Source organism: Adelges cooleyi, unplaced genomic scaffold, assembly GCF_023614345.1.
Source record: "Adelges cooleyi isolate 19-005CV unplaced genomic scaffold, UGA_ACOO_1.1 ACOO_flye_CR_arks_rails_tigmint_CR_PRNA_249, whole genome shotgun sequence".
NCBI lineage: Eukaryota > Metazoa > Arthropoda > Insecta > Hemiptera > Adelgidae > Adelges > Adelges cooleyi.
Genome location: NW_026095914.1, coordinates 689027 through 707225, shown reverse-complemented (window position 1 = coordinate 707225; position 18199 = coordinate 689027). Strand labels below are relative to the sequence as shown.

At 32.5% G+C, this 18199-nt stretch overlaps 1 protein-coding gene across 1 annotated transcript; it reads right to left on the bottom strand.

The window, feature by feature from the left end:
* Positions 1-1222: 1222 nt before the first annotated feature.
* Positions 1223-6361, bottom strand: LOC126837434 (15-hydroxyprostaglandin dehydrogenase [NAD(+)]-like). The gene is made up of 8 exons (XM_050571336.1): positions 6247-6361; positions 5942-6114; positions 5185-5308; positions 4526-4638; positions 3376-3552; positions 3151-3308; positions 1301-1405; positions 1223-1241 (listed from the first exon to the last, which is right to left on the bottom strand). The coding sequence occupies exons 2-8, from the start codon at positions 6032-6034 to the stop codon at positions 1223-1225; spliced, it is 789 nt and encodes a 262-aa protein (XP_050427293.1). The 5' UTR covers positions 6035-6114; positions 6247-6361.
* Between the last annotated feature and the right edge of the window lie 11838 nt (positions 6362-18199).

Genomic DNA, 18199 nt, shown 5'->3' with positions numbered 1-18199 from the left:
ATTTCTCATATGCAGTGATCAAATATTTAAATTAATAAAATTGAAAGCTAATAACCTTGGATCAAATTAATGGTTGCTGACTAGAATAATTGGTTTTAACTGGATATATTAAGAATAATTCGTATACATAAATCAAATAAAACAACATTAAATCAATTAAACCTATAATACAACATGCAACAAACATGACTAGATGACTATTAGAGCCTTGTTATTGGCACCATTAAATAGGGTGTTCCTTAACTCGTATCACTTTTCAAGTTGGATGTTATAGTTATTTATATTTACTACTATTTATGCACCAACTAAATATTGGATTCAAATAAAATGATATAATATAAAAACTCACTAATTACAAATACTGTAGAGCTGCTGTATTCTCACTTACTACTACTTACTACTACTCACTTAAGGATAATACTTTCTACCTGTGTTGTTTTGTACAGTGCTAGGTTTCGACTGTACTAGAGTTACCCTATTATCCATTGATTCTCATTGAAGCATTTATTTAAAGGTGATTTTATCATTTTCAGTTATAATAATTCTAACTGTTTTTTTATTTTATTTTTTGTATTTTTAAAATTATTGGAATTAGCTCCAAATTTGTATGGAATTTTAACCTTAAGACAAATTACTATTAACTGCTGTTTAGGAGTATTTAGACATTTTTTTTTTTAATATTTGTATATAATTTCATTTTATTTGAAAGGACGGTAGTTTTTTTCTTCTTAACAATTTCAACTTTAAAGTCATTTATTTTAAAACGTTATAGACTGTGAGACCCTTGTACACACAAAAACGATATTTGAATTTTGAAATCGAGAAAAACACCCAACAAATTTACATATTTTTGAATTTCTAATAGTTCTTACAGACTTGTGATTTTCCCCTGCCCCTTCAATAAGCTTTGTTGACACTATGACCCCCTCGCCTATCTACTGGCTCTTCTAGGTATTTTTTTGTTCTGAAACTTACTCAAATCGCATTTATCTGTGAAGAGAATACAATATTACATGACTATTCAAACATGTTTGTATGTTAACTCATTACCGAGATATGGCGCTTAAAAAAATAAGTCATTTTTTAAATTTCGCTAAAAAATGTGGAGAAGAATGATGAGAAGATGGAAAGGAAAAGAGAAGAAAGAGGAGAGGATGAAAGTAACCGTTAACATGAACACATATTTAAAGTGAATAAAGTTGTTTATCGGTTTTTTATAAAGTTAACATAAATTGGTAGAGCTAAGAAGAATAAAAAGTAAGTAATTTTTTAGTAATACTATAATTTATTTTTAAAAAACTTTAAGTTAGCCGGTCGCGGTTTTTCATCGTTTTCCACTATCCAACAGTCGCCGGTTTCACCGTGTTTCAGTATTTCGATTAACCCTTTTGCTACACTTTCGGGTCTGAAAAAATTAAGTTTGGTCAATTTTATAATAAAATACAAAGTCATAACTGCATAATATATTTTTAGCTGGCATGCATTATAGTCTTAACCAAATGAATATGTGGTTGGTGATTCCCCCCCAACGCAAGACGATACGACAGACAGGAGCAACAGCTCTTGGCAAAATATACAGGATGTAAAGTAAAGTTCTACTGAGCTTCAAATGAGGCATTCAGGATGCTCTATGAGCACTATAAATGGTATTAATTTTTTTTTTTTTAATTTAAAAAAATAGAACTCGTATCTCATAAAAAATTGTCTTACGAAAAAAATAATTTCAGATTTGAGATCAAGAAAAAAAATCTTGTTGAATTTAAATGTATCCAGTGGCCACACTTGCATCTACCGAGTGGCCACTGAGTGGCCGGCATGTGACCAAAACCAACATATTATGGCATGTGACACATCATTTTGGGTAAGAATTATATTATCAGTTCAATTGTGTCCTTGGAAATATTTTATATTAAAATATGCCGGCCTTTTAGTGTCCACCCTGTGGACGTATGTGTGGCCAGATACCAAAAAATCATGTTACATATCAATTCAAAAAGTTTTTTTTTCCGATTTCAAATCTGAAATTATTTTTTTCGTAAGAAAATTATTTAATGAGACACGAGTTCTATTTTAAATAATTTTAAAATTTGTAAAAATAAATACGGCTCCTTATTTGCCGCCAGAAAAATAACGTGCCGCATCATCACCTTCATGTGGCCACGACTATAGCTGAGATTACAATGATGTTTTTTTACTGCGGACCAAATAACTCAAGTCTAACTAGAATTCAACCCTCTCCTTTAAAAATTGAAAAAACATCCAAAACATTTACATATTTTCAACTTAAAATTACGACACGCTATAACTTTTTTTTAACAGCCCAATTAGTTCAATTTTGTACGGAATATTCTTTAGATAAAATACTACCGATAAATGTTGACAAACCAAAAAAAGACCACAAACCCTTTGTCCTAGAAGAGGTGGACATTTTTAGAAAAGTTTTCGGGTTTTAGGTCTGAAGATTAGTCAGAAAGTAGATCTAGAACCGAGCTATAACATATAATTGATCCTTATATTTGTATTCCTCTCCTTTCCTCTCCTCTGCTCTCTTCCTTCGGTAATGTAGCTTTACTTAATCAAACCTTACCTAACTTTCCGTTGTCGCAATGGCGCTAATTCCAAATAGACTGAATCCAAATAAATGTTCACGTCGAGTTACGCCTGATTTTAGTTGCTTACCTTTAGGGGTTAGACACAACAGAAGTTACTCTGCTGTCTGTGTTCGTACGTCCAGTTCGTGATGATTAAAGATGCTGATAAGAGACAGCTGACAAAAGAATACTAACTTACGAGATAATATGTGATCAATGGAAGGGAGGTGCGAAGATCGTAGTTAAAGGTAGAGCAGAGGAGGGAAAAAATGACCATGACCACAAAACACTAGCTGATGGTATTAATGGCCAGCATGTCATCAGTATACTTAATATTTTCATACTTAAAATTCACATGCATAATATTTCCTAAGTTCGATCATTGAAAACTAAAACCAAGCAGTTGATCGCGGAAAAGGTGAACTACATGGAAATGGATTTCAAGAGACTCGTTATCTTTAAACAAAACTTAAAACCCCGCGAAGCTAATAACACTTAAGATCCACTTGACGGATTTTTTAAGATAAAAACGAAATTCTAATTGCATAACAGTTTATACCTTTGCACCGCTAACGTGGCCTCCATTTGTTTTTCCATTTTACTGAACTCTTTGATCAAGTACACACTGGACCTGTCGCTTTCCATCATTGGCGTCTGCGAGAATCCTGGACACAGCGCCATAACTCTGACGTTTAAATGCTCGAACGATTTCTTGTGCTTTAACATAAAACTCACTTAAAGCGTACAAACATCAACATAATATAATGTGTTTGCAATATATTACGCCGATCGCTCTGGTGAATTCTACGATGGCCCGTTTTGTAGATCTGTATATTGGACATATAAACAAATTTCCAACAAAAGCAGCTGTGGACGCAGTCTGCACAACAGTTCCTCCGTTGCCGCCGTACGGCTTGCCCATATACTTAATCGCCAACATGGTGCCCCTGACCACACCTCCCTAAGGAAACAAAAAAATTCTGAAGAACCTTCTGAAGTCTGTTTATAAAAGTTTCGTGACGCCTTTGATCGCATCACGTAACACAATGAAAGTGGGTAGGAGATGGGATAGTAATAAGGTGAAATCGATAACTCATGGATGACTGATAAGAGAATATTAATAAAAGAATCAGCTGGCAAAGAGTAATAGTTAAGAAGAGTCGTTTCGTTCCCTACATCGCCTGCATACCACATTGGTTCGACAACGGACAAGTGACCCCTCTTTACATTTTGACTACAAATAAAGAGAAAAAAAAAATAAATGTATAAAATATATATTTAGGCAAGCTGCATGATTACAGATCATGAACACGATTTGAGATAATATCACAAAACAACCAGCAGAGAAACTTTTTAAGAATTACATATGTTCTTATGGTAGAATTATTTTTGTTACACCTACGGGCTAATCAGTGTAGACGGTATAAAGATAAGTATTATTTTTCTATCAGTTCTGGTGACACTTTTCATTTCTTTACTCAAAATTTGTGAAATCAGTTTCGGCAGCAAAGGAAGACAATTGGCGTTCTGACTACAATACATTTTTCCAGAATTTTAGTAACGAAATTTATGATCTTAATAGCTGTTTTTCTTCTGGGTAATAGTCATTCTGTTCTAAAACAATTATTGTTTACCAATAACCGTATCAGAAATGTGTTTCTTCTAAAGTAGCTGCACTGCAAGAAGCAGTCACTTGCGGCGGCTCCTCTATATTACTCTGGAAGATGAGGTAGGCATGGTATAGGCATAAGTGGAAATTCGGATAACTGATAAGATATATTGGACTAGAGAATCAGCTGATAAGGGACAGAATATTTGCTGACCAAAAGACATGCCCACGATTTAATGTCTGCTCGTATAAAGGTTAAGATTGAAACGATTTTTTCAAATATTAAATATAAGTTAAACAAATCATTGGCTTGCAAGCTACCTACATAGTTAACGTTAATTGTAGACTCCCACTTTTCCATCGTTTCGTTAAATATTCCCGCATTGTTGACGACTATGTCCAATCTCTTAAAGTGGTCTATACACGACTTGAATGCGTCTGAAAAATAATTACACAACATCATAATCTTTATGACGTTTTAGCTAGGTGGACAGAAATAGCCTATGCTTAGCTTCGCACCAAAGAGCTGGTATACGATGCACAGAGTTGGATATTTTTTTTTCGAGTTCAAAGATGACTTGAAAAACTGTCATTTTAGTGATTTCATTAAGTTAACTTTTTAAACATGACTATTTTACTCTAATAATGAGCAAAACAACAAATTAGTCATATATTACTAATTTCACTATTGCGTGGAAATAAAATTAGTGGGAATTAAATATTTTTTTTTTCAAAAAAGTGAAGTAAGTATGTACTTAAAGTACATACGAATTGAGTTATTCGTGACTTGAGAAATGAAGAAAATAACTTTTGTACAATTCAATAATATTGTTTATTATTTATTTTAATTTTTTTTTTTTAAATTGAGGCATACGCATATTTATAATAGTTATTTAGCGTTTGCCTTATTTTTCAATAAATATTAGCGTTTAAACTAAAAAACTGTGTAGAATAAATTATTACAATACGAGTTATAATTATTACTTTCGAATACCACATCGCTAGTGACGTCACAATGTAACGCTAAAACTTTATCGTGACCGTATGTCTGTGCAAATTCATTGGAAACGGATTGGCATTGCTTGATGTTTATGTCACAAAGCGCTACCTAAAAAAAAAAAGAGATTTTGTTATGAATGTTAAAATTGTGTTATTAATTAAAATCCAATTGCAAAAAACTTGTAAAACAATAATTATTGTAGTTAAAATTTTTAGTTTTCCCAATTAAAAGTTTGTCTAAAAATGTTCAGGGAATCGTTTAGGTTATGGGTCAAACTCTAAATGTACATTCAGTCTAATTTTAAGTCTCATTGAGGCTTAGAACTACACATACAAAAAGCAACATAAAGAACAAGTGTCCATCTATTTACACATAATAATATTACTAAAGAATATTTCATATGAACTATGAGATAATTCGACTAAGCTCAAATTGTTTTTTTCTTGAAAATAATTTCAAAAAGGGGTTTCCTTCTTTTAAAAAAAAAACTGAAATTGTTTTGTTAGTTTTTAGCCTGAATAGTATAAAAACAAATCCGTAGTAGAAATGGGTGAACTTTTCAGATTTTATTTCTACCACTTTATCTAAAGAAAATCAATTATCACTCAAGAAGTTTATGGGTTATATTTGTCAACAACATAAATTTCTCATTTTATGAGCGTGATAAATTTATTATATCCCTACCATCAGAAGTATATTTTTCTTATTAATTTTATAATATATATGAATAAATATACATACCTTAACATTATTTTGAAGTAAGTACTTGGTGTAAGCATAACCGATTCCAGACGCTGCACCAGTAACTAAAGCCACTTGATTTACAAATTCCATGGTAGGTTCGATTTTGTTATTTGTAATTAGTTCCGGTTATAATTATTATAACACACAGAATTTGTTTACCACTGACGTTACTGCAAACAGGCGAGTAGAGAAATATATATGACTAGGATATAAAAATATTGTATTTAAATGCATTTTAATCAAACATTTGCACAGTTCTGAGAATATGATGTTATAAGAGAATAATAATTTTGTTTACTTACGATTTAACTCTACAAAGGACAAGTTTGTTCTGATGTGTTTCTGCAATCCTACTAAAATAGTTTCAAAAAAATTGTCTACTTGTAAGGTTCAAACAATAACCATACAGCAGTTATTACTCGGTAATTAGAGTAAAATTATAATATTTTAATATACTGTATTATTCATTATTATGCTTGTGTGTGAACGATTATAATATATATATATAAATATATATATATATATACATATATATATATGTATAAATATTTATTCATTGTTATAATATGTACATATTATTTTTCATTGTATAACCTTGTGTTATTTACATTGGGAATAAATTGAATTGTAGCATTGTATGATGTTACCAACAGTGCGTAATTAATATCTCATATTAAAATTCAACGTAAGGCTAGTGACTATGGTAGACAATTAATAATTAAGTTTTATAAAAAAATTAGCTATTGGTAAAATCATAAATTATTCCTAAATGACACGGTGTCTATCACTAAAAAAATTAATAAATATATAATTCGAGGCATGTTGTTGGGTTGCCAAATGCGGGTTCTCATCGACCTTTTCATATATCTCTCAAAATATCTCAAGTGTTTAACATCTAATTTGACACTGGGCACTAGTGTACTATAGTGTAAATAATAAATTTCCATCTGGCATCTGGATATACAACAAGAAGTCCGTAGAATGGGGTTAATTTTTTAAATTTTATAACATACAATATTTGCATAAAGATTAAACTTTTATAAATTTGGAAAAAATGGTTGTATCTAAAAAATAGCCCGTTGATAGCGATTTCTTCAACAACTATTGGGTGCAATCCGAATTAAATGTATTTTATATTCACAAACATGTTGAATTTCTGTTACAACGGGCACTGAACGGTTAAGATTCAGTTATCCATTTATTAAACGGCTTTGTTTGGTAGCTGAGTAAAAACAATTGACGAATGCAGTACATCATTAAAAAAACATGAATAATATTGGTTGAGTAAGTTAAACTAGAAATTATTACTATTTGTATTATAATAATGTTATCGTACAAGGTCGAGTGTCGATCAATATTATTTCGATATCAGACTTCATACAGCTTGTACCAAAAAGTGAATTTATTGAGGTTGTTTCCAAACGACAACAATCGATCGGATTGCAATCAAATAGGTATTTCGAATCGTTTTTAATAATTATACGCAGTACAGCCTTGGCTTACTAAAAGTTACAAAAAACAAAATCGAGCCTACCGTGGAACGGGCAAATCAAGTGGTTTTAGTTACTGGAGCAGCGTCTAGAACCGGTTAGTTCTTACTTCAAAAAAATGTTAAGGTATATATAAATTCACTTCTGATAGTAGTATTACAACAAATTTGTCACGCCCATAAAAAAAAAAGCAATTTATGTTGTGGACAAATATAAAAAATTTTGTTTATAATTTGTCTTATTTTTAGATTGATGAAAATTGTAAATTTCCCCAAAGTTAGGGCGTCGATGGAACATTTGTTGACGCCCATTTTTCCACGTTGTAACTTAACGATCAAAGTGTCTGTTGTTTCTGCTCTATAGACGTTGAAAAGATCATCCGACTTGGTGCACACTGATCGATATCTTAATGCGTTGTTAGTAGAATTTTTTTTATAAAATAAATACCGAGTGAGTTAATAATACAATGTATACTTGTTTTCAGCATGACTTTAATACTGATCTAGCAGCAAACGTAGTGGGGACTAAGTAACTTGTTATTATATGAAAAGGGTTAAGTTCGTTTAATTAAATATCTTTTTGTTGGTTGAACAATTGTTATTAACAAATTTTTAAAAGTATAACGCATCAGAATTAAAAAAATACTTTTTATGTATTTTTTAGGTAAACGGTTTTTTTTTTCATACGAATTACCTACATTTTAAACAAAACTCCTTCATAAATGATTATATATAATTATTTTTAATAATAATTAAATATTCTTACATAATTCGACTTATCTATTATAAATTATTATTTTTAGTGAATACTAGAAAATAATGTTATAATAATATGTATAAAACTGAATGTTTTGACTTTCGTTGCTAGTTCAAAATACCCAAATATTTTTTTTTTTTATTATTAAAGAGTATTTACAATCTATGCTGCAAGGCACAATAAGCAAATAGTTACATTGTTATATATACAGAGAGAGGGGAAAAAAAATAAACAAATAGAAACGGTGATTTGGTATGAGGAGGGAGGCTATCCAGTGATAGAACCCAACGTGATTTTTGTTCTAATTATTTTTAATTAGATTAATTTGAATTATTGTATTAATAGATCTCGACACCAATGTCTTCGGAGTCGGCGAGGTGGATTTCCGGGGAGTGAATTAGAAGCAAGTTGAGATATTAAAGGGTTAGAATGAGTGTGTAATTTAGAATGAAATTTTGTGTAGTGTTTTATGGCTAAATGGTTTATTGGTTCTATTTTAAAGTCATTTTGGAGTGTGCAGTTTGATACATACCATGGGGCGGAAGAGATAATACGTAGAGTGATAGATTGGAAAGCTTGTAAGGTACGAAGTTTGGATGGTTTTGCACATCCCCAAATTTGGATTGCATATGCCCAAATAGGCCTTAATAGGGATTTGTATATAATAATTTTAGTGTGGAAAGGTAATTTTGATCTGAGGATTGGACGTAGTAAATGGAGTCTGCTGTTGAGAATTTTTCTTTTGGATTTAATGTGGGAGCCCCAAGTTAATCGTTTGTCGAGTGTGACACCAAGATATTTGACTTCCGAGGATATTGGAATAAGTATTCCTTGGAATTGGGGAGGGGGTGGAACAGATTTTTTTAGTGTGAAGGGAACGTACACAGATTTATCTGGATTAATTTTAATTCTCCAATTAGATGACCAGAAATCAATTAGATTTAAGTGAGTTTGAAGGAAATTGGAAGTAACTTCTGGATCATTTCCTGGGGAGAGTATTGCAGTGTCATCTGCATAAGTATCCATAATAGTATTTGGTGTTTTTGGAATGTCAGCCGTAAAAACATTAAATAGATCAGGGGAGAGGTCACTGCCCTGGGGCACTCCTGCTTTAATTTGGTGGTATGGTGAAAAGGAATTACCATATCTGACTCTATAACTTCTATTTTCTAAATAAGAACGAATTATTAAGTAATATGGGGCAGGTAGAAACAATTTGAGTTTGAAGAGTAGGCCTTCATGCCATACACGGTCAAAGGCCTGGGCCACATCCAAAAATACCCCTGGACAATATTGTTTTTTTTCAAAAGAAGAACAAATTTGATCTGTTAGTCTGTGAATTTGGTGAACAGTCGAGTGATTGGATCTAAAGCCAAATTGGGAATTAGGAATTATGTTGTGGGCATGTAATATTGGTCTTATCCTTATGAGTATAATTTTCTCAAACAATTTGGCGAGAGTTGGGAGTAAGCTGATAGGTCTATAGGAAGTAATCTCATTTTTTGATTTGTTGGGTTTGGGGATAACAATTATTGTGGATATTTTCCATATTAATGGAAAATAAGAAATTCGCAGCATGGAATTAAAAATATAAGTTATTAGAACAATTGTTTTTTTTGGCAAATTTTTGAGAATTTTGTTAGTTATGAGGTCATGTCCTGGTGATTTCCCTTTTTTTAATTTATTTATTAAAAATTTGATTTCACTTGGTGAGGTATGTTTTGCAGGTAATGACATTGGAAGAGGACTATTGACAAAAATATTAACCTTTTCTAAGTGTTCGTGGTTGGGAAATACGTCAGTATGTGGTTTGAAAATGTTGGAAAAATGCTCTCCGAAAAGGTTGGCTTTTTCTTTGTCAGAGATGGCCAAGGATCCATTTGGGCCAATTATAGGTGGAAGTTGTTGTTTTATGTTAAGTAAGCTTTTGGTAGTTTTCCAGAGTGAGCCATCTTTTGAGTTTAAGGACTGGTATTTTCTTTCGAAGTACTCAGTTTTGTGTTTTATTATTAATTTTCTAATAGTGTTCGTTAAGTGATTAAATATTTGTTTGTCGGAAGGATATCGATATTTCTGCCATCTGGAGCGTGCACGTCTTTTATCGGAAATCAACGTTTTAATATATAAAGGCAAAGTATGATTATTTGATTGATGTTTACTGGTTGGATATGACGCATTGTGGACGGCAGATTGTACAGAAGTTACGAGGTCTTGGGCAAAGTTTTCTATATCTATTTTTGATTTAAGGGAGATATTTAGATTAGTAGTGTTTTGCATAATTTCAGAGAATTCTTTCCAATTTACTGGGCCTTGCAATAAAGAAGGATGTATAAGATTAAGTTCTGGACTTTCATTTAATTTTAGAAGGACAGGAGTGTGGTCTGAGCTAAGGTCATTTAGGTTATTAATAGAGAATTTCATAGTTCTTGGTAGTGTTGAAAGAAAGAAATCTAATATATCAGGGTGTCTATTTTCGTGTTGGGGCCAGTAGGTAGGACCATTTGGCGATATGGATGTGTAATTGTTGTTGTTAATGATTTTTTGGAGTATTTTTCCTCTTGAGTTGTCGGATATGCAACCCCATTGGGAGTGTTTGGCATTAAAATCGCCCCCAGCCAAGAAGTTTGGCCCTAGGGATTTTAAAAAATCTTTTAGTTGTGTCGAAGTAATAGCAGGATGAGGGGGAAGGTAAACTGAAGATATTTTGATCGGTGTGTGATTTAATGTTATTTGGATATTAGTTGCCTGTATAGTAGGGGTTTGGTTACCCAAATTATAAATATTAAAAATGATCATTTTTCAATTATCATTTTAATATCATACAAAAATCGGGTATGACCTTAGCTTGGCCAATGCTGAATAATTTTTTTAATTATCATTTCAATATCATAATTTTTCAGTTTTTACAATGTGTTAATTATGTAATATTATTAAAAAAAAATTGAGCATGACCTTAGCTTGGCTGATGTCGAAATAATTTTTAATTATCATTTCAATATCATAATTAATTCAGTTTTAACAATATGTTAATTATGTAAAATTCCTGTAATATAAAACATAACATCTTAAAAATGGTTTTGCTATTATCTGGAAACTAAGTTGGAATTTTATTTGTGGTGTTTGAAGGTATTTATCAACAATATTTCAACAATACCTAATGCATCTTATATGTATGTTTCAGTTGATGACACATTTTTGGATAGATTGGCTGAACACACCCGTTCTTGATGAAATATGTTTTATAATTTCTGGATTTTTTGTGTACATTTCTGTAACTAATCGATTGAATAAAAAAAGAGAACTCAATCTTAATTATATTTTGGCACGACGGTGTTTGAAAGTCAAACATATTCATTCACATCGAAATAAAAAAGAACAATACGTTTTGTTTTATAAAATACCTAAAAAAATTGATTCAGTAATAATTGCTCATGAACAACCTAACTGCTGTTGGAAACATTTGTCCAATTATTATTTACCAGATTCTGCCAGTATTCATCTTGTTATTAATATGTTGTTTACCTCACATAGCGGATGGTCCATTTTGGTAGTTTTTCACAATTTTGACATATATTTTTGCTTTTCACCAATATTTTCTTAGGAATTGGCGAAAAAAGATTTTGTTGTTTCCTGATACCTACGTCGATACTTAAGGAGAAATATAGTAATGAAACAAGGTATATTACTAACAAAACTGGGTCCCACAACTTGTGTATCAAGTTAATTGAAATATTTCGATTTTTGTTTTTATATTTAGTCGTAACAATTTGTTTAAAACAATAAAAAATAAATTAAATAAAAGTTTGGTATACAAAATACACTAACGCGTGTGGTTAAAGGTTAAGTACGTTTCAGGGGAAAAAAAATTCTAGATAAAAATGTTTTGTTTTTAAATCTATAATCTCTACTTCTAAAACAAAAAAAATGTATAGCATGAAAACATGTTCTACATAGATTTTTAGTTTAAATGACATTATTATTCATTGAACAATTATGCAGCCCCTAAATAAATATTATTTTCTATTATGTCGTTGTTTAACGGTTCAACGAAAAAAAAAATTACTTTTAAGATTTCAAACAATTCTTTACATCTTTTAAGACATTCAATTATTTTTATTATTTATTTATTTATTCAATTTGAATATAATTTTTTTTTCTAATAACTTTACTAGCATGCGCCATTGGAGAAAGTAATATACAGTGTGTGTTAAGAAGATTTTATAACTTGTGCAAATGAGTATTTGATATGGGCTCAGATTTACGGTACACATTATGCTCATAACAACGCGTATTTCATTAATGTAATAATTTGATAATCTAGGAAATTTTTACCACAGAATAGATCAAATTTAGTTTTTTCTAGGTTTTACTCTCCTGTAATATTAATATTCGTTACTAAAATTGAGCATGACCTTAGCTTAGGCATATGCGCGACATAATTTTTTAAAGTTATCTTCAATATCATAATTTTTTCAGTTTGCACAACGTGTTAATTGTCGCTTAAGATGCGAAACCTTGAGTATGCTCATTTGCTTGGCTGATATCGAATCGGCTACACTGTTTTAATTATCAATTTCAATATGATATCGTTTGGTGGGCTCAGTTTTCACGGTAACTGTCAATAATTATCGTAATATTCTTAAATGAAACTGAGCATTTTGACCTTAGCTTAGATTAAATTTAATTTTTTACTCTCCTGTAAAGTTGAATAAAAAAATTAGATAAAAGTGTTACATGTTAAGCGACGAATCATATCAGGTATCAAATTGAATGGTAATTAAATGGGGTTTCCCTGAACTACTGTGCAGTGCTAAATAATTAATATAAATTATTTGGTCGTTACCGGCAACATCATTTCCCTTCGACCAGAAGACTTAATGCAAGCGCAAAATTTAATTCTATTGACTTTTGTCCCAAACGATTAAAGTTATTGCGGAATTCTTGGAGAAATTCCATTATCATTTCACGGCTAAAATCTTCGTTTATGTCAACACTGACCCAAGCGCTTCCAGTTGAATTACGCCCGCTCAACTCCACCAGAATGTCTTTGACTCTTACCGACAACCTAGCTATAATGCCGTGGAAATTCTTCGAGTGTTCGCGCATTGCCCATTCGAACTCTGCGACTACATCGAGGAAAAATGGGTCGGTGTATTTCATGAATTCGCTAACCAAATCAAATGTCTTCGTTGTCTCCGTGTGGATGTCATCCGAGTGGTCGGCATTCATTTTAGGCATTTCTCTGTTAAATATCACCAACAGTACCCACACGAAGGTGTACGACCTCACGGTCATAATTTGTCTTACCAACTCGTGGTAGCCGAGGTGTCCGAACGGTTTGGATATCCATTGGCGGTCTACGAGATATTCCTTGGTGTTTTTCACTTGGACCGCATACCGTTTTTGCGCTGGCCCCCATTCCACTGACGATCCGGTTATTTTGCCAAACAGCAAGTCGTGTTCGTGCCACAACGGTTTCAGGTACAAACCGTCGACGGTCACGGACTCTATTGCCGGACGACCATCCACGGGAATGTAAAAGAATGCACGGTCGCGCAGCGTTCGAAAGATGTCAATTGGCACGTTTAAATTGACCGACGCCAAATCCGACTCCGTCTTATTCGTGGGAAAGTATTTGTTACGGTTGCAGTGTTGCAGAATATTTGTAATGCCGCTTTGCAGTTCGTCATCTCCGAACGGAGAAATGAAAGAGTCGTGGCTCTCGTATTCGATGATCGCGAGGATTTTAAAAAAATAACTCCAAAACCATTTGCCCGCTTTGCCTCTGGCTTTTTGAAACATCAAGATCATAAGACTTGCTTCTTGTTTCAATACTTTTAGTTCCTTAATGAACTGTGCATTTTGTGTAGACTTTCCGCGTCGTAACGATTCCAGAAAGTCCGCCAAACACACCAGTTTCCTCTTCACGATTAAAGAGCAAGTACATTTGATGTCTTCGATGTTCGTGTTGAACTTGTCCAACGCCTCGTCGCGGCCTTTGATGTCTTTGTAAGTCTTGACAGGAGTCCTCAGAATTGAACGTTCCTTGTCACTAATTTCAATTTTCGCTCGTTGTAGGTTCCGAGATCGTTCACCACGTTAATGTATCTTTTAGAGAACGTATGATCGACGTAATATGATTGGTCAATCTATAAAAAATAATTATAATAATCATTATTTGTGTCTCATATAAAACCGACCACTCCGTATACAGATTTCTTTTAGGTAACTAAAGATTTTTTAAATCAGGAGTGTCTGTGCACAACAACCATCGCCTAAACGTTTGAAAGCCTCTGTCTCTTTCAGATAGTTGTTTAAATGTAAAAGTACAATATCATTATGAAACGTCACAATAGCGTAAACACAGTTTTAAGCAAACACAGACGAATGGTTGAATTATGGCGATGGTAAATCAGACCTACGTTAGGTATAGTTTTTCAGCTCTTGGATTTTAAAAACAAAAAACTCTGCCTTTTTGCAGAACAGGGGAGTAGGTACGCAAGATTATGGGTCTGGTAACGATTAACGGTAAATAAAATGGTTAGCTAATGTTTTTTTAGAAACAACAAATTGAACTAAACCTTTTTATTATAGCAGCTGAAATTTAAAATTGAAGAATTAGCGAATTTTGGGCTTTTCCAAATTGTATGGGTGTAAAAAGTTTTATGCTGCTTACTTTTTTCGATATTTTATTCGTCACGAAGTTGACTGATAGTATGAAATAAAACGAACAAATAAGAATCCAATTGTGCGCTAACATTTTTCGAAAAAGTCTTAGTACATCGATGCAATAAGTCACAGTGCGCTTGGTTTGATTGACTTGGTTCTACGTATTTAGCGTTTTCACAACGAATCCGAAAATGCAGCACTTGTCGAAAACTTTACACACACAAATAATGGCGAAATTCATACGGCATTGAAAACAGTTTAGCTTACTTTTATTTGAACAACTTGTCATCCTGCCATTGGACGTATGTGTGTGGTGTGTGTTATATTCGTTCGTGCGATTCCCCTTGACTTTCGACGGCGACTATGCAGATTCGAATATTTCCCCATAAGTTTATCAGAATGTTTTTGCGGTTGTCTAGATAAAGCGTTTAATATTTGGCGGTGGATTTAACGTAGACATCTGAAATGCATGCACACAGTTTATTTATGTTGTTGAGTCAAGTCGACAAATGTCGAAATCTCCATCTCAATAATATTGTAAAAGTTAGGACTATTTTCTTCTGTTATCAAGTCAAACTTACCTCAAAAGCTTTAAACCTCGGTAAAATATTTTTTTTTTTTGGTTATGTTACCCTGACAACTTGTTTTCTTTTGGTTTTATCGTCATTTTATTTCTAGCAAAATAATGGCACTATTGTGAGTTTTAAAAAATGACATGCATGATTTTACGGTTCATTGCCATCTCTGTGTGCCATATTTTTAATGTTTTTGGTAGGTATTGAAATTTAAATAAATTAACAATCACGAGGGCAATGCCCCTTCGGCTTGGCATTGTAGAACTCTCCATAGAAATAAATATTTTACACTTAATACAGAGGACTTAACTTGGTTTTAGTTTTAGTTGCTTAGTGGGTGGGCCCAAGAAATGTCCATGCACTCAGACCTGTAGGTCCATTGTACACACCCTCTCACCGAAGTCCTATTTCACCTAGCCATTTTGTGCCTACGTTCTTCTCAGTTTAATAGCTTTGTGCGTTGAGTAGTCAAGAGTCCTTTGCAAATGAATACTTAACTTACAGAATAATCGAATACCAAACAATAATACATTTTAATAAAAACGATAAAATCATAAACTATTCAGAAATTTCGGTTGACACTTTTAACAACAATTAAACTTCCAGTTTAATCTCAATTAATCTATTAAATACTATGAGTTTAAATTATTGATATTACGGTTTGTATTTTATAATATATATATATATTTGTTTAAATTAGTTATAACTTTTAAATTTGTTAATTGCTAATATTTATTCATTTAAATTCGCTATCACTTTTAAGTCTATTAATTGCTATTTATTATAAGGTTTTATGAGCGTGCACCTTCCTCGAAGAAACGTGTACTATAATTGTTAATTTTTTGAATTTGTTGAATTTAAAATTTATGTATTTTAAGTCGATGCGCTTGACTGCATATTATGTGCTGATGAAATGTCTCTTGAGACCCAATTGCCTTATTCACTTCCTAAAGATGAAATTATAGGGTTTCATCAGATAACTCGCACTAAAACTTATGTTGCCGCCAAGTATGCATTAGTTTTACATCCTGGGCCATTGGAAAAAATACGAGTCTATTAATTAGCCGTCCAGGTGTTAAGTGAACACCTGTTTAGCCTACTCAGCTGACCTACTTAGCATTAATTGTATAAATAATATGGATAGAGTTTTCGGTATTTGCGATTCGTCCTAATTTAAATGAATATTTATGTAATGCACCTTATTAGCGTTTATGTCCAAATTTTTGTATTGTTTAATACAATTATTTATTAGATTTAGATTATTTTCATAGGCAATTTCCAAAGACAATTGCAACAAAGTACCGACAAATTATACATATAAAAAAAATCATTATTTTATTGTCTCAAGACGATGGCCGCGGCGTTTTTGGCCGATAAGTATCTCGCCCGTGTTAATGTTTTTTTCATTTACGAATATATATTAATATAGGGGGCGGTAAAAATTCAATTATACTCAACAATGATAACCCTCTGTTTTCCTCTGTTTTTATTATTATTATTATTATTATACAAAGCCATTAGCCATTCTTTTTGGGGAAAATAATAAGCCCGGGTTTAGGTATAATAATAATAATAATATTATTATCGTCTCATGCTCTTTCTAAACGGGGCACCTTGTGTTTTTGACGTCTCCGTTATTTTATTTTACTTTTTTTTTTTTTATTATTATTTATTACAACCCCCTACCCCTTGTTCCTCTTGTTCCTCTTTCTGGCCGGCATTTCCGCTCGGTTTTATTATTATTATACCGACGACGTGATTCGTATTTTTTTTTTCCACCGTCATATTCGCCTCCGCTATTATATATATATATATTACATTATAGTCGCCCCCGTATTATATTATATTACACGCAGAGCCGCTTTTTTTTTTTTTTCCACGCCGATTATCATCACTCTCCGCCGTCCGCCCTTCTTCTGCTGCACCCTCCTCCACCACTCGTCGCGCCACACATCCATTACATTACATTCGCCTTTTTCCCCCCAGGACCTTTATACACAGCACTGTGTACCGCCCCGCCCATTGACCAATCGTGATAGGGCGTATCGCCAAATGGGGGTGTTGTGCGGCCATTGTCGTATCGTCTTTTCTTTCTTTCTTCTGGCCTTTTCACCGGTTTTTCACGTCCAAAAGATTACCTACCACCGCCACCACCACTACTACAACAATAATCGTTAATAAAATAAAATTTTATATATATATGTAGGTAGGTACACCACCATAATACACCCCATTTATATGATACGGCTGCGCGTGCGGGCGGTATATTATACAAGTTCCATTATATTAAATAATAAATATATAAAACCCCCTGCACCCCCTCCTCACGTCCACCAACCGTCAGGCTTATTATGAATAAAATCATCGTTTTTTTTGTATTTTTTTTGTATTTTTCATCCCCCGAACAATTGAAAAAATAATTAATACAGACCTACATATTATTATTATTTTTGTCGCGTGTGTGTGTGTGTGTGTGTGTCATTCGCAGAGAAAACGCCGTTGTCTTCGTTGTATTATTATGCTAAATAATGTATTTTATATATATATAAAAAAAAATATGTACAACAAAAAAAAAAAATCCCAAAGGACGATTGTATTAAAAAATCATGACGCTTGATACGGTATAATTATTATTTTTTTTTTTTATACCATACCACAACACACGTCGCTATAATAATATATTATTGTACATGGAAACCGATATAATAATAATAATCGCTATGTTAAAGGCCGTTTTGCGCAGCACACGCCACTACGGTTTTTCT

What these genes read in the sequence shown, in the direction of transcription:
- LOC126837434 (XM_050571336.1), bottom strand. Translation starts at nt 6,034, where the DNA reads ATGGAATTTGTAAATCAAGTGGCTTTAGTTACTGGTGCAGCGTCTGGA. An exon ending in CTACAATTAACGTTAACTAT is followed by an intron (nt 3,553 to 4,525) that starts GTAGGTAGCTTG and finishes TTGTTTCCTTAG; the next exon opens with GGAGGTGTGGTCAGGGGCAC. An exon ending in AATTCACCAGAGCGATCGGC is followed by an intron (nt 3,309 to 3,375) that starts GTAATATATTGC and finishes TTTATGTTAAAG; the next exon opens with CACAAGAAATCGTTCGAGCA.